We start from the raw sequence: 14,279 nt of genomic DNA, 5'->3' as shown, positions 1-14,279 counted from the left end.
TTCTCCCAGTGGGACACCTGATGCATCAGTGTCAGTTGCCAGGCCTCCATATCCTTTTGGCTGTGAAGTTTGTCCTCCTCCTCCAAGATACAGGATTCTAAGTTTGTGCCAGTCCTTCTTTTCAATCACGCTACTCGTCAGTTTTTCAATCAGCTGACTCGACACAGGAACTATGAGAGCTGATGTCGCCTCTAAGATTTAAACGCAGCTGTTTAGTTCACGGCATTACTAATTCAACGACTTCCGCAGCGCGCGCTGCAAGGGACAACGCCTAACATTAGCCAATCTAAATGCTTTATTACTGATCCTATACTTTCTTAGTATCGGACCGAATAAAGTTTTTTCATTGTCAGATTATGAAGTCGTGGAATGAATTTCGTATTACCGTATTTTCTCGATGAAACCCTCGGGGGTGGAGGGGGAGGGGTGTTATTTCGAATTGCTCGATGTAAACCCCGTTGACTAAAACACCTTTTGATTTATGGGAATCATAAATCCGAGACCCGGATCTCGAATTTACGCGGGGCAGCTATTATACGTACTCGAGCATGTAGACCCAGCGCTTATTTGGCCCTAACCTACTGTTTATTCGAGGCCTCGAGAATACACTTGCTAGGTCAGGACTGTACGGGGAGAACGTCGGTCTTTTCTGTATGGACCTTAAAGGCAGCCTGATGCTCCCATGCAATACGGCGTTCACGCATGCTTACCTCGTAAGATATCTGTCCTTACCGGTTGCTGTTTTACATTTCCATGTATAAAGTACAGTAAACTCAAACAAAGTCTATTAGGTGCAGTTACCTCACTCCACGTTTGTCATGAATTTTAATTTTCAGAAACTAATCTAACCCAAATGGCCTTAATTTCTGAGAACATGTTATTGATGTCAAGAGCTTGCGTTCCTTACCTTGAAGATTAGCAGCAATGTCGAGAGCGTCACTTAGAAGGTTATACATGGCGTTTTCATCGGATGTCCTCTTAAGACACTCGTTGATTACTTGCATCGATTCCCTTCCTCTCTTCAAAGCACGAAAACAATAAAGCTGGTTGTGATATCCCTAAGAAAAAATGTTTTGCATGTAGTTTTCACTTGGTTAGCAAATTTTAATATTCACATTTCATTTACAACAGAGAATAGGCTACGAGATTAGCTCGAGATTAGATCATGCAGCCGTTATTACCTCAAACATTTCTGGATTCATCATAGATGCAGTTTTTGCATCTTCCAAGCCACGTTCGTAGTCGCCTAGTCGTTGAAATGCTTGAGAACGTTGGCATAACAGAAGAGAAAACGTCTGCTTTGAGTCAGCAGGGGTGTACTTCAAAGCCAAATTCACGTAATCAATACAGAAGGTGTATGCACTTGACACGAAGGCGTGAGCTGCTCGAACTTCCCATCTCTTTGCTTCTTCCTGTAAGGATAAGATATTGGTAACCAATTAATTTTATGCATTCATAATGATCGCACATCAGGCAAAGTCTGCGTCATGCTGATGCTCATTTACAGGGCGAGAAACGTGTCTTGTCAATGCCCCAAAACACAAGAACACCGACTCCTGAGGCCCAGCTCAGAGGTCGTACTTCTACCATGCCGAACTAAATTGAGGAATTAAGTTCTACAAAAGGACGGAAGAAGCACGTTGTCTGAAGCAAACTATTGAATTAAGGTCAGCAAGCAATTAAATACGTTTGACAAGCTCTGCAGTACCACACGACTCTGGCAAGGTAGCGATTCAAATGTCGTGCTTCTGCCGTGCCAAAAAGATTAATACTTATGTATTTTGGGGTATGAGGAGAAATTCTACGTGGCTTCAGTAAAATCACTGAAATTGGTGTGGCTCAGGCACGAGGTATCTGCCATGTTACAGTCGAGCCTAATTGCAATTACGTTCGGCATGGCAGAAGCACGATGCCTGTAAACCTCGTAGTTCACCAACCACAAAAATAATTGTACCTCCTTCGATGATAAATTCGTTGCAGCGATGTCTGTCATCATTACGTTACAGTGATGTTACATAGAGACTCCTACACAGTAATGTACTCTACAAGGAAGTGCTCGATACTTACCTCTGATTTAATTGGTTGCAATTTAAAATACTCGTTTCCTGCGTCGATAGATCTTTTATGCTCGTTTAAGTTGAAGTGGGCTTCTGACAGACCGTGGTATATCTGACGCAAGATTGATTTTTCTGTCTTGGACTCTGACAGATAAAGAGACATGTAGAGTAACATTACCGCCGTTTTATTGTCGTTAGCGTCCAGAGCTTTTCGACCAAGTTGGAGCCACTGCTTTGGTTGACCCTGTCAAAGATAAAATACTATATTGAGCCAATCGTCTGGCACAGTGATGAATTTTGATGTACTGTTTGTGCAAAGAAACGACGTTTCTAAAGATCACTTAAAAGACACCATCCCTGAAATCTGACTGATTAATCATATCAAGTTCTATTCTGTTTAGTTCTGGAGCTGCTTTGTCAAACGACGTGAGGATAATTTGACCCGAGTTAAAAGAAAGCATTCCGCCATAGGTCCTATCTACAACTCAGTTCTCAGCCGAGATAAGAATACGTTCGCCCATTGGAAACTTTTTGCACCACATCTAAGAACATTACAGTTACCTCTCTGTTAATGAATATCCCATGACCAACAATGCAAGATGGATCCGCATTATTTCTTAGCAGAGTCACAGCTATAGGAAACTTCATCATTTCCATTGCAACTAAAAGCGGGGCTCTGACACAACCTCGCAATCCTGTCGGGGATGCACCTCGTTGAAGGAGAAGTGTGACAAGCGTGTGTAGATCTTTAACATCTGACTGAATCAGAAGGTCAAGTGGCACACAAGAGGCGTCATAGTCGTAAGCTAGGCCCCTGGATGTCTCACTTGCAGCCGTACCAAGGAAAAGAAATCTCAGTTTATTCCATTCTCCCTTCTCCGACGCTTCTTTGATTGCAGATTGAAGCATCTGGGGCGACAATGTGCAGGTAATCTGGGACTCTCCATCTACAAGAGGGGCGAGTTCCAAGTTTGTTTCTTAAGAAATAAATTTCATATCTAAAGTTGTCTAACGATGGCCTATTCTGTACCTGCAGATTGACTTCATCCATATTTAAGTCAAGGTCATGAAAAGATCTCTAGAATAGTAACTCAATCATAGTTATTTGAAATGAATTTCTTTCTTCGAACAATGTCTCTCACATTTTAGGCAGAGGTAACAACTCGTGGAAAGCTGTTTTCTGGTCCAACCCAGATAGATAACGTTTTTAAGACGCAAAACATCCCAACAGGAGCTCCCGCATATGTGAAATATTAATATATTTAAAAGCCCGATCATATCAGTCTGTAGAATGTATGCACACCGTGAGTGAATTTTAACAGTTATGTCACTGAGCAGGCTGCACCTTCACATTTCTACATAGAGGCAATTGTCTTCGATGACAATTCACTGCCCATTGCCCTTCTAATGATTTAATCTTAAGTAGATAAATATTACGGCCACCAACCTTCGATGCTCATAGCCGTTGTAATGACTTCTTTTGCAGTTGCCTGCTTTTCTTTATCAGTGACAGCGTTGGTATGTGCTTTACAGAACGCTCGCAGCGCTTCTTTCTTTCTTTTCAGGTGAAGAAGGCAGTTTCCACGTCGTAAATGCCCCTATGCACAAAATAAATACGCAGACATGACAAACTGAAAATGTTTCATTCTAATTTTTTATCGTACCTTTTTGACAGGCTTTGGCGGCATATCAGGCCAGGTTGGTCGAGCCATGGTTCGTATTTTGGCAAGACGTATTCCAGCCAAAATACTCATGGTGAGACCAAACGAGTCTGATAAACTGCCTAGAGGGTGGCAAAAGGGAGGCGGGTACCAGTCACCCATCACGCTGAATTTTTCTTTGAAATCACGCATCACGGAGAATTGTTTTCACCAATCACGCGTCACGTAAAAAGAAGTAAGTACATCGCCAAGTTTACTTTCTCGACCCTAAAAGCGCCGTTAAAAAGAGCACTCTGCCGATTCAACCACAGGAATGCATGGGCAAATATTCCAAACATTTTCCCCCGAAAATGACAATTATTGGTCAAAATAAAAGTGGTGACCCGTACGGGAGACCGGGAGATTTGGTCTGTATCCAGGAGGCTCCTGGTTAATTTGGGAGAGTAGTCACTGTCTGTGAGCAGGCTTCCGACAAGCGCGAAAAAAATAAAATAGGGCGAGGGAAGCGAGCCTAGCCGGGTGGGATTTTCCCCTCTCCAGACCACTGTCGGCTTTATCCGCACGCCTGTTTTTTTCCTTCCCCTGCAATACAATTGCGAGCCTGTTCACAGGCTAAGTTGGCAGAGCTCTTGTATACGAATTGAGAAGACGTCTACGCCACCTTTCATGCTTTCATCATATACGGGCAATATTTTTGTCAGAGCTTTACCCCTGCAAATCCTCTCCTGTACTGCAACGTTTTTATGTAATAACATTAATAATGATGATGATGATAATGATAATAATAATAATAATAATAATAATAATAATTTAATAACTTCGAGAGCGTTATTTACACTCACTGATCAACAGCGCTTGACAACTTAAAATACTACAATTAAATTCAAATTTGTAAAACTAATTACATGTATATTAATAAAATAGAATATTCATAATAATGATAATAAACTTAATTAGCAATACTAATAAGAGTGAATATCAAGCAGGATACGCTTTAAAATCTACATGAAATAAATAAGTTTTCAGCTTACATTTAAAAATAGCTAATGTCTGAATGTCTGGGAATAACATAGCATTTAGATTCAGTTAAGCCCTTTATGACGACCTTCATTAAGTGGTACACAAACTTTTTCCAACTGTCTTCTCGAGTGGCATAAAATGACACCAAACTCTAACGTCTCTATCGTTTTAGCCGTTTGGGTCAACATTCTTTCAGACCTTTCGTACGATAGCCGGATTCGCCGGTATATGGTCTGATGCACTGCCAAAAATGATCGGTCGACAAAATGGATAAAAATAACACTGAATCTCATAGTCCCGATGCAAAGTTTAACTATTTTCTATTGACGTATTCCTATTGTGTCACAATTGTTTGGACCTATCGATACCTTGGAGATCCACGAAAATCAAAGACATCAGAAGTCGAGAAAAGGACGAAAAAGACCAGAAAATGGTGTCACTTCGACTGCCAAGATTTATTGATCTTTTTTTAAGACACTATTATTACGACTATTTACTTTGGATAAATGTTATCCTTCTAGTTCAAAGAACGTTCACTCATCACGGAAATCTAATTGGTAAATCATGCGTCACGTGCTTGTAAAATAGCAAATCACGCATCACGTTATGACGTCTCGTCCCGTGAACACGGTTAATCACGCGTCACGTTACTAATTTTAAGGAGATCACGCATCACGCAAAAACCCTTCGGCACCCTCTGCTTAAGCGTATCAAAAAGGTACGATCACATATTTCCCGTACCCAAATTCGTCCAAGTGACCATGATTTGGTAGCCGCATCTGGTCATACCCAATGACTTGATATCGCAGGACATCAAGACAGTACACACGGCTTCTGATTGGCAAATTGAGGATTTTGGTAACCTAGTAATTGACTAGTGGAGGTATTTTAGTATACGGGATTCTTGGTGCATGTTGCGTGTACGATGCAAACGCTAACTGTTGCCTTGGTTAACAAGTTGTTCTTTCATGAAGTAACAATTCATTTTACAACAACATTTACAAATTTCAGTGACAAATAACAGGACCACCTTAGACCAATACAATGAATCTACAGCTGTTTCGACAAACAGCTGTCCCACAATAGCGTAAAATCGTACGCGACAATGCCGATGGGTACAGATAGTTTGGCGTTGCTTCGTTAAAATTCACGGTGCTTCAGCAAGAAGGAAGGGGAAGCATGAATTTACGTGTTTGTGCTGTTTCTTTCTATGACGCTATAGAAAACAGAACTTTACCTTCAACAGTCAACCACCAATACTGGTAATACCTTTCAACATTTTCGGATACGCTTACACTCTTTTTAGGAAAACCTTGCTCAAAACAGCTGAATACGTGCTACCCAATCCTTCAAGGGAAGACCAATGACAAAGATCCCAACTCACCCTGAACCACTTTGGTCTAATTTTGGTGCACCTGTCTGCGTCTGCGAGAGCCTCTTTGAACTTCCCCAAGTTAATAAACGCAAAACAGCGGTTGCTGAGTAGAGCAGTGGTTATCTCAGAGTTTGATTCTGGTGTGAAATCCAAGGCAAGAGAGTAGTACTCAGCCATCAATTCGTATTTGCCTTCCTTGTGCAACTCGTTACCCCAGTTCTTCCACTGTGTAGCTTGGACCTTTAATGGGAAAATGGGGAGAACATGATACCAAGGAAATATATGCCATAGAGACGAATATGTGTTACAAAGAAAAACCATATATCCAAATAAAACTCCTTTGATCAACGCAAAGCATTTGACGATAGCCAATTAGCGAAATTGATTAACCAATTGCCACGCAGTCTTATATCAGTTACTGACTGTGTTCGATTAAGGTTGCTCCAACAAAACATTTGAAAGGTTCAAATGACTGGAATGGAATATTTTCCAAGTATCTTATGTAACATCAAAATCTGTGCTGATTTTTAAGGTCGAGAGGATATGGTTTTACACGTACGCCCATTGTGCAATCATGCGAAAATCCGCCGTAACTAAGTTATTACCTCATCTTTCTCATTTTTCTCCCTGTTGTAGGTTTCTTTTAACTTCCGACCTGTGTCCAGACAAACATCGAAGGCCTTTTCCTTGAAGTGTAATTCACAGAGATGCTGGAGTACTTCTAGTCGTTCTTTATCTTTGGTTGCTTCGTGCTTTAAAGAAAATTGTAGCAGTTCGATGGCTCTCTTGTTCTCGCCTTTTCGCAACGCTTCTAATCCATCGCTTTTAAACATTCTCTACAGGGCGTAAGTAGATAAAAAATTAATGAACAGGTTGTCAAAAAGGTCAAAAACAGTTGATTAATGAAGAAAGCCGAAAAGTTGTCAAGGTTGTTAAAGATCAAAAGGTGGAGTTGATTAATGAAGAAAGCCGACACGTCGTCAGTCCTTAACCGTCTTTTGACTTCCGTATCTCTCGGTATGTGGAATAAATTCTATTATTTTTCAGATTTAATTGGGTTTGAAGGTGATTTGCATTCCACCCACCACAAATTACTTTTGAAACACATCATAACCCACATATTTAACTCCAGGCCTTCAATATAATGGTTTTATTCTTACCACTAACTAAACGAATCCTTTACCTTGGGACGTTCCCCGGTACTGGCTCCAGACGTGACGTTCCTATCTATCAGCACACTTGCCACGTCCATTTTTCCCAACTCAATGGCGACGTCTAGAGGACTTCTTCTACCTTCGGGAGGGTTAGCATTTGCTTTGTGATCCAGAAGGATGTTAATGAATTTCCCTAGAACTGGTAAATCATTGCGAATAACTTCCTCCAGCGGGACACTGCTCGCATCGCATCCCGTGGCAAGACCTCCTGAGCCTTTCTTGTATCTTTTCTCTCCACCTCCGCCAAGAAAAAGAAGATGAAGTCTTTTCCAGTCCCTGTCAGTTACAGCCTTGTTGATTACGGTTTGCACCAAGTTTTTTGGAATGTTGAATTGGATGCTTGACGTGCCATCGACTTGGGAAAAGAGATACAACGCGTTATTAGCTTCTGAGCTGCCCGGCTTACTTGCTTTGCAATTAAGCTCATGGTTATGGCAAGCGCGCTGATGACAAAATATGATTGATCGACCGAGCGATCATTGAACCCATAGGCAGTCTGTCTATCAATAACAAGTTATTCGGGTAGTGACTCAAGGTGAGTTAAGAGTTAATGAGTCAATGACTGATTGAATCAATCAATCAATCGATCGTTCGATCAATCAGTCGATCCGTCAGACAGTTAGTCAGTCCGTCCTTCAGTGAGGCAGAGCCAGGCAGAGAGGCAGGCAGGCATTCAGATCATATATCGACAAACAGTTAGTCAGTTAGTCAGTCAGTCAGTGAGTCATTTAGTCAGTGAGTAAATAGGCCGGCAGTCAATCTGGCTGTCAGTCATTTGGGCAGTCACCCGGTCTGAGTTGGACAGTCATTTTTCAGGCCGCGTCCTTGAGTTAGTCAGTCACTTGGTCAGTCATTCAATTCATACATTCCTGTATTCATGCATTCACGCATTATTGCATTCATTCATTCATTCATTCATTCATTCATTCATTCATTCATTCATTCAATCATTCATTCATTCATTCATTCATTCATTCATTCATTCATTCATTCATTCATTCATTCATTCATTCATTCAATCATTCATTCATTCATTCATTCATTCATTCCTTTCGTCCGTCAGTCAGTCAGTGATTTCAGGTAGATGGTCAGGTAGTCAGGTAGCCAGGCGGTGAATAAGCTTGATGTGGAAATCGCCTGAACTTTTCTTTATTATGAAGGTACTTCCAGAACTTTCCCAATAGAACTTCTCTTAAACTCTTGAATTTACAGAATGTGGATCGTAAAAAAAATTGGGTAGAAATGACATGTCACATTGGGAAAAGAACACAATCGAGGAACAAAAAAGAACACCAATAAGCATTGGCTAGTTTCAGTTGTACCTGGTAGGTTTAATGCCACTGACAGTAGCTGAGTCAAGGTGTCTACTTTGTCGTTTTCTGAACTTGAAGCATCCTTTAGCAACAACTGAAGTGATTTTGAAAATGGCTTAATTGCTTCCTGGTATTTCTCTCGTGCAAAGAGACTAGAGCCCAGTCGGTATTGTGCCTGCATGGAGTAGAATATTATAAAAATATTAAAAAATAAATCAAGGAAACGAGACCAGTCTGTGCTTAATTATGGAGGGGGTGGGGGAGAAAAAAAAAAACTAACGAACCGTGAACTATAGGTGTCGATAAGTGGGCTCAACAGAAGCGAAGGACACGATTGCAGGATGACTTGTTATCCATTGTATTCTTGTGATGAGCCCATGCATCGTTGTAAATGATATAACTTGTACTAACATTATAAATCAGTGCCAATATGCAATTTATGCTTTCATTTGCAATTAGCGTTGAGGGGTTAGTCCACTGTTACCATGCAGATCGACACCTTTGTATCTGTTTACACCGTCCGTTTTCTATCGCCGCGCCGGGATTTTGGATCTGAATGATCGTACATTAATAGGAGTGCACAGTCCCTCTCCATGTTCAAAACACTTTTTTTACCACACGGACAAATATTTTAATATAAATATTTTAAACTTTTTAAATTGTAAATTCCCTTTAAGGCCTACCTCTACACCTCTGAAGAACAATCTTTATTATAGCGTGGCAAAAATGTTGGTTTTGAACGCGATGGACTAGCCTTATCCCATCTAGGAGATGGGATTTGGAGAGGGGTTGAACTTTTAGTCGGTTTATGATGCGGAAACTGGAGTTAAATCTTTACTTTACCTTAGACCAATCTGGCTTACTATCTACGCAGTCTTGAGCATCTTTCAGCGCCTCTTCAGCGTTTCCCCGTTTTTTGTACATCAAAGACCGATTGGAGAAAATAGTTGCTCTGAGATCTTTTTCGTTTCCCGGTGTAAATTTCAAAGCAAGTGTGTAGCAGGCAATCACCAGATCCAATGTATTTGCTTCTTTAGAAGAAAGAAGTTGATTACCACGCTCCTTCCATCTCGCACCTTCCTCCTGAGACCGAGAGATAAAAAACAATTTCGGATACCTACACAAATGGAAATTCTTAAAACTTCATTCTATCCCTTTGCAGGTGAATAACCAAAGAAAGGCAGCTTTGTCGGTCACAAGCGGTAGAGCCCATATTTTGGCATGGCTGTATCAAAAACCTTTCTCTTTAAGGGTCAACGGAGTAAATAATTACAATTTGCACTGGCTAACAGGCAACTCTAACAGGCTTTGTCATTTTGATTTAGAGCGTTATCTTATTTGACATTTGACAACCGTACTTTCATTCATAGTTAAACCCAAGGTCCCAATTGTGAAAAAGCTGAGTTAGATTTACCCTGTGCAAAATCAGAAATCTTATAATCAAAGGAAATGTTACGAAATATCGTTTCTGATGCGAACTGTCTCTGTTAACCATTTGTTTTCTTTTTTGCAGAACTTCAATGGTGTTATTTATGAATAAATGAAACTTAATGGTTTTCAAATATAGCGCGCACTGCGAAGGAACTTGCTTTAATTTCTATGTGACTTTATTTCATTGTTTGTACTCTAGATCTCATGGACTAAAAGCCAAAAGTTCTGAGCCAATGGATGTGCGTGAATTCTGACAGTTATTCCAAAAAGGAACATATATGACAGGAAGTGTACTAGTACTATTTGATCACTCAACTTGGTCTCACCTTCGACCTGTATGTTGTATTTGTCTTGTAACTCTCTTCTCCAAGTTCCAAAGCCTTCATGTAGTGTTTCAGTTTAAAGTAAGCAGTCGCTTGATGACTTTCAACTGAACGTTTGAATTTCATTTTTGTGGAACCGTCTTCGGGATGAAACCAAAGTGCAAGGTTGAGGTCCTTGATGGATCTCTCGTAGTTCTTGCTCTTAAAGATTGCAATAGCGAAGTCTTTCCTTTCTTTAGCTACGTTCTAAAAACAAAAAAAGTGGGCAGAGCATTTTTGTGTCAGTTCTAATAAGACAGTACGATATTTTCCTGTGTTGAATATAAACTTCATGAACTTTGACAAATGGTGTTTCACTTCTCCTCACCCTTGCTAGATCACTATCCAGTCTTTTAATTTCGTTTATCTCCCTCCTGGCAGCATTTGTTTTCCCCATTTCATACTGTGCAAACGCCTTGCAAAGACATGCCTGGGCTCTTGTCGTGGAAGTGGTTTGGAAGAACAGGGCAAAATTTGCACACTTTTCGGCTGATACGAAGTCGTTTTTCCGCAGGAGTGTGTTTCCATGATCTGTCCACTTTAACGATTCGTCCTAAAAAAAAATAACAACAGCAATAAAAGCAAATGCGATGGAAAGGAGCTGTATTATATTTAATGTTAATCTTAGTACTTGAGAATGGACTCGTAATCCATTATTTGTTCGAGTTACTCGATCCCAAACATTCAAGCAATGAGCTCAAGAAACGTTCGTATAGTTGGTAGTGTTTGCGAAGCTCCTTAAGGGAAAATATAACTTCCTTGAATCTATATATTGGTGTCAAGTTGTTTTGGAATCCGTTTATACTTTTCAGACCAGGCGCGTGCTCCAAAGATATGACTCAGTAGTTACACCAAGTAAGACCATGCCTATATGCTTGGATTCAAAACGGCAACTGAAGTAAGATAAAAGAAAGGCCAAACACTCAACGAAAAAAGAATAGTATCCGTCATACCAAGGAAAACAATAAAATGGGCTTATGCACAATCGATTATGGCACTTATAGCTGCATTTTGACCAGTAGTTCCGTGTTGGGAAAAATAGGGTCGATCACTAAGCTAAAAGAATTTAAGAGGGAATCCACCACAATTTCCGGTAACAAGCGGACTGAAACTTTGTTCCGAGATTATTTACATTGTATTACAAATCATCTCTAACAGCACCAAATGTTGAAAACAAATTTTGAAGTTCATATGAAACACTTGAAAGTACTTGTGAACCGAAACTGATGATGAAATTTTACCTGTGCTCTTACAATTTCTCTGAACTTTGAAATTTATATTTTCAAGTTCCCATGGGAAATTGTTTTTGGTGTTATTTTAGGAATCTTTAGCTTTTAGAAAATGCAAAAAGGAATTTAATATTCTTAACATTATTCTGATACAAGATTGTTGTCCACAAAAACTGAAATTGCTCGATTTCCTATCGGATTTCGTCTAAATTAAACAAAACAGTCCCCCACATTTCTCAATCTTTTTAATACATAATGTTCATGTCAGTCTTATTGAAAACACAAAGTGTTTAAACACGCAGCTGTTACCTCGGCAAAAAAGTCGTCCCTTGGTAATCCATGACGCAGAGAGTCCTCCATGTCCTGCATCGAAGCTTGGACGTCACCTAACCGCCAGAAGCACTCTGCTCGATCGAGAAGGAATGGGGCAGCACAGTGGGGAGGCAAGCGTAGAAACTGCACCTGATCGAGGCCCATGGTAAACATACGTACAGCGTCAGGATAGTTACCTAGCTGCATGGCTTTTTTTCCCATCATGCCAAGCTGGCGGGGATCTTGCATCGGGTTCATCCCCTCCATGTCTCAAGCAGCTACCTGAAATCGAAACGCAACAATACTTAACGACCACAATATATAATGTTAATAGACCTGAATGCTAAATAAGTCGTTAGAAAACGATATTTAGGGTCTCAATTTTTTCAATGTTCACTGTGAAGTGTCAACCTCCCGGAAATATGGTCGTTTATGTTTCATGTCGAAAACTGTAATAATGAATATCGACTATGAGACATTCTCTTCTGAGACTTTCTCATCTGAGACTTTCTCATGAAGCTTCCAAAAATTAATCCATAACAACAGAAATAATGATTAAAGTGAAAGCACCCTGCTAGAATTGAAACCAGTAACTTCAACAATACCAAGAGCGAATGCTTTCTGTCGTTTGGTTTGGCACAACGAAGAGTCATATACATATTTGACCATATTTTTCATTTACCCTTTCACCAAACAGGAACCAAGTGTTTTCAAATCTTTTTTTCATCTAAAATACTTGTTTGGGTGTTTTTACATTTCATAATATATCTGATGAAAGACAGACGTCAGGCTATGGAAGCATTCGCCAAAGGTTTCACGAATTCAGTCCGCTGCCAACTTCAGCTAGTTTCCTGCTCATTGAAATATTTTTTTCCTTGATCAGTGAATGTCACATTATATCAATTTATATTTTTTTACATGTGATTTACGTCGCAATTCAGTCAAGACAACATGCAGTCGTTGGTGATCGTTGCTTTTACTCTCGTTCTTTACTGGTCTATTTGATGATTTGAAGATGCTGCCGATTACCCGTAGAAATTATTATCTTTAATTGTTGATGGAAATAATTTAATAAATTCACTTATTGTACTGCCTCATCGATTAAATCACACTGTACGGCGTCTTCTTCGGCATTATACTATTCCTTAGTGTTCACCTTCATATATATTGACATAAAAAACGAATTACAGTTCAGAACTAGTTATTAATTTGAAAATGTCAAAGTGAAGTGAGGTCTGGCCGAAGCAACGGATTGAACCATGAAGATCTTAAACTTAAGAGCTTAAAGATCGTGACATCAGTCACGATCTGTTCGTGCATGTCTTCAGCACTTTAATTATGTTGTAGATGTATATGCCACGTATCTCTTGATATCTGAAAAGCTGTTGCCATCCTTTGCCAATTTACAGGATACAGAACTTATCAAACACTCCATCGCCAAGGTCGCCAATAATTTTCGACACATTTTTAGCAGGATCTCGAGTCAGTGCATATTGAATTTAGCTGTCATCATTATACAAGCTCGGTCGGTAGTTCTAAATCAATCTACTGCCGTCTGTAGACAGACTCGACTCCACATTCTATGCCTTTCTCCATTGTCGTGGAAACTCGTAAAATAGTTTACCGATACAAGAATTGTCTTTAGCTGATACAGCCAAATATTCACGAGAACCTCGGAAACGAATTCTGAAGCCCATTTAAAGGATTATTTTCTCACGGCAAGAAGAACCTTGTATTTTACGACACTCACCTGACCTTGAAATGCTCGCAGACCCGTTCACGTTACATTTAGTGTCCTCATTTCAGTGTTATTAATCAGCGAACTGAGCGAAAACCCTCATCTTTGGATCGCTCCGGTAGAGAAAATATTCAAAACAGCACTTTTATTTCATTCTGTAATTCCAACCAACCGTGACAAACTAGTCGTTATTAGCCAATAGATTTCGTGCTAAGCTAAAACATCCATTGTTATGACTAAGTCGACAAATTCATGTCACGGCAGGTTTTTCTAAGAAACCGAAAACTATTTCCTAGAAAAATCTCTTGCTTAGCGGCTTTTGCCTTGATGCGCAAGGCAAAGACTTATAAATAAAACATATCATCATGCATATCACATAACCGTCATCGCTTGACGCCACTTATGGCAGTAAAAATAGGTCCGCTGTGGGTGCATAATGCTTGTGTGAACAAGACTTTCGATTCTCAGCAGTTTGGCGTTTCGTGCGACTCCAGTATCGTCCTTGTGCTGTGTGTTCAGAAAAAAATATGGGAGATCGCTGCACTTCATTCGATCTCGTCGAGGCGT

General features: G+C 40.0%; 1 protein-coding gene across 3 annotated transcripts in view; it reads right to left on the bottom strand.

Moving 5' to 3' along the window:
- LOC110046576 (uncharacterized) overlaps positions 1-13,941 on the bottom strand; it is a 25,571-nt gene extending 11,630 nt beyond the window's left edge. The window contains exons 1-15 of one of the 3 annotated variants that reach the window (XM_089273726.1): positions 13,725-13,941; positions 11,972-12,256; positions 10,762-10,986; positions 10,398-10,640; positions 9,484-9,723; positions 8,650-8,815; positions 7,297-7,682; positions 6,719-6,949; positions 6,123-6,353; positions 3,505-3,655; positions 2,619-3,004; positions 2,068-2,301; positions 1,182-1,412; positions 908-1,058; positions 1-191 (exon numbers count right to left, since the gene is read on the bottom strand). The exon at positions 1-191 is cut by the window's left edge and continues 241 nt beyond it. In XM_089273726.1, the coding sequence (XP_089129852.1) occupies positions 1-191; positions 908-1,058; positions 1,182-1,412; positions 2,068-2,301; positions 2,619-3,004; positions 3,505-3,655; positions 6,123-6,353; positions 6,719-6,949; positions 7,297-7,682; positions 8,650-8,815; positions 9,484-9,723; positions 10,398-10,640; positions 10,762-10,986; positions 11,972-12,241 (3,336 nt within the window). In that variant the 5' untranslated portion in view covers positions 12,242-12,256; positions 13,725-13,941. The remainder of the gene's footprint in view (positions 192-907; positions 1,059-1,181; positions 1,413-2,067; positions 2,302-2,618; positions 3,005-3,504; positions 3,656-6,122; positions 6,354-6,718; positions 6,950-7,296; positions 7,683-8,649; positions 8,816-9,483; positions 9,724-10,397; positions 10,641-10,761; positions 10,987-11,971; positions 12,257-13,724) is intronic. The other 2 variants (XM_089273724.1, XM_089273725.1) reach the window with 2 other exon arrangements.
- Positions 13,942-14,279: the final 338 nt, after the last annotated feature.

This window comes from Orbicella faveolata, unplaced genomic scaffold (assembly GCF_042242905.1).
Source record: "Orbicella faveolata isolate gen_17 unplaced genomic scaffold, um_ofav_v1 contig_35, whole genome shotgun sequence".
Lineage (NCBI taxonomy): Eukaryota > Metazoa > Cnidaria > Anthozoa > Scleractinia > Merulinidae > Orbicella > Orbicella faveolata.
The sequence above is the reverse complement of the archived record's forward strand: the minus strand, read 5'-3'. Positions and strand labels throughout refer to the sequence as shown.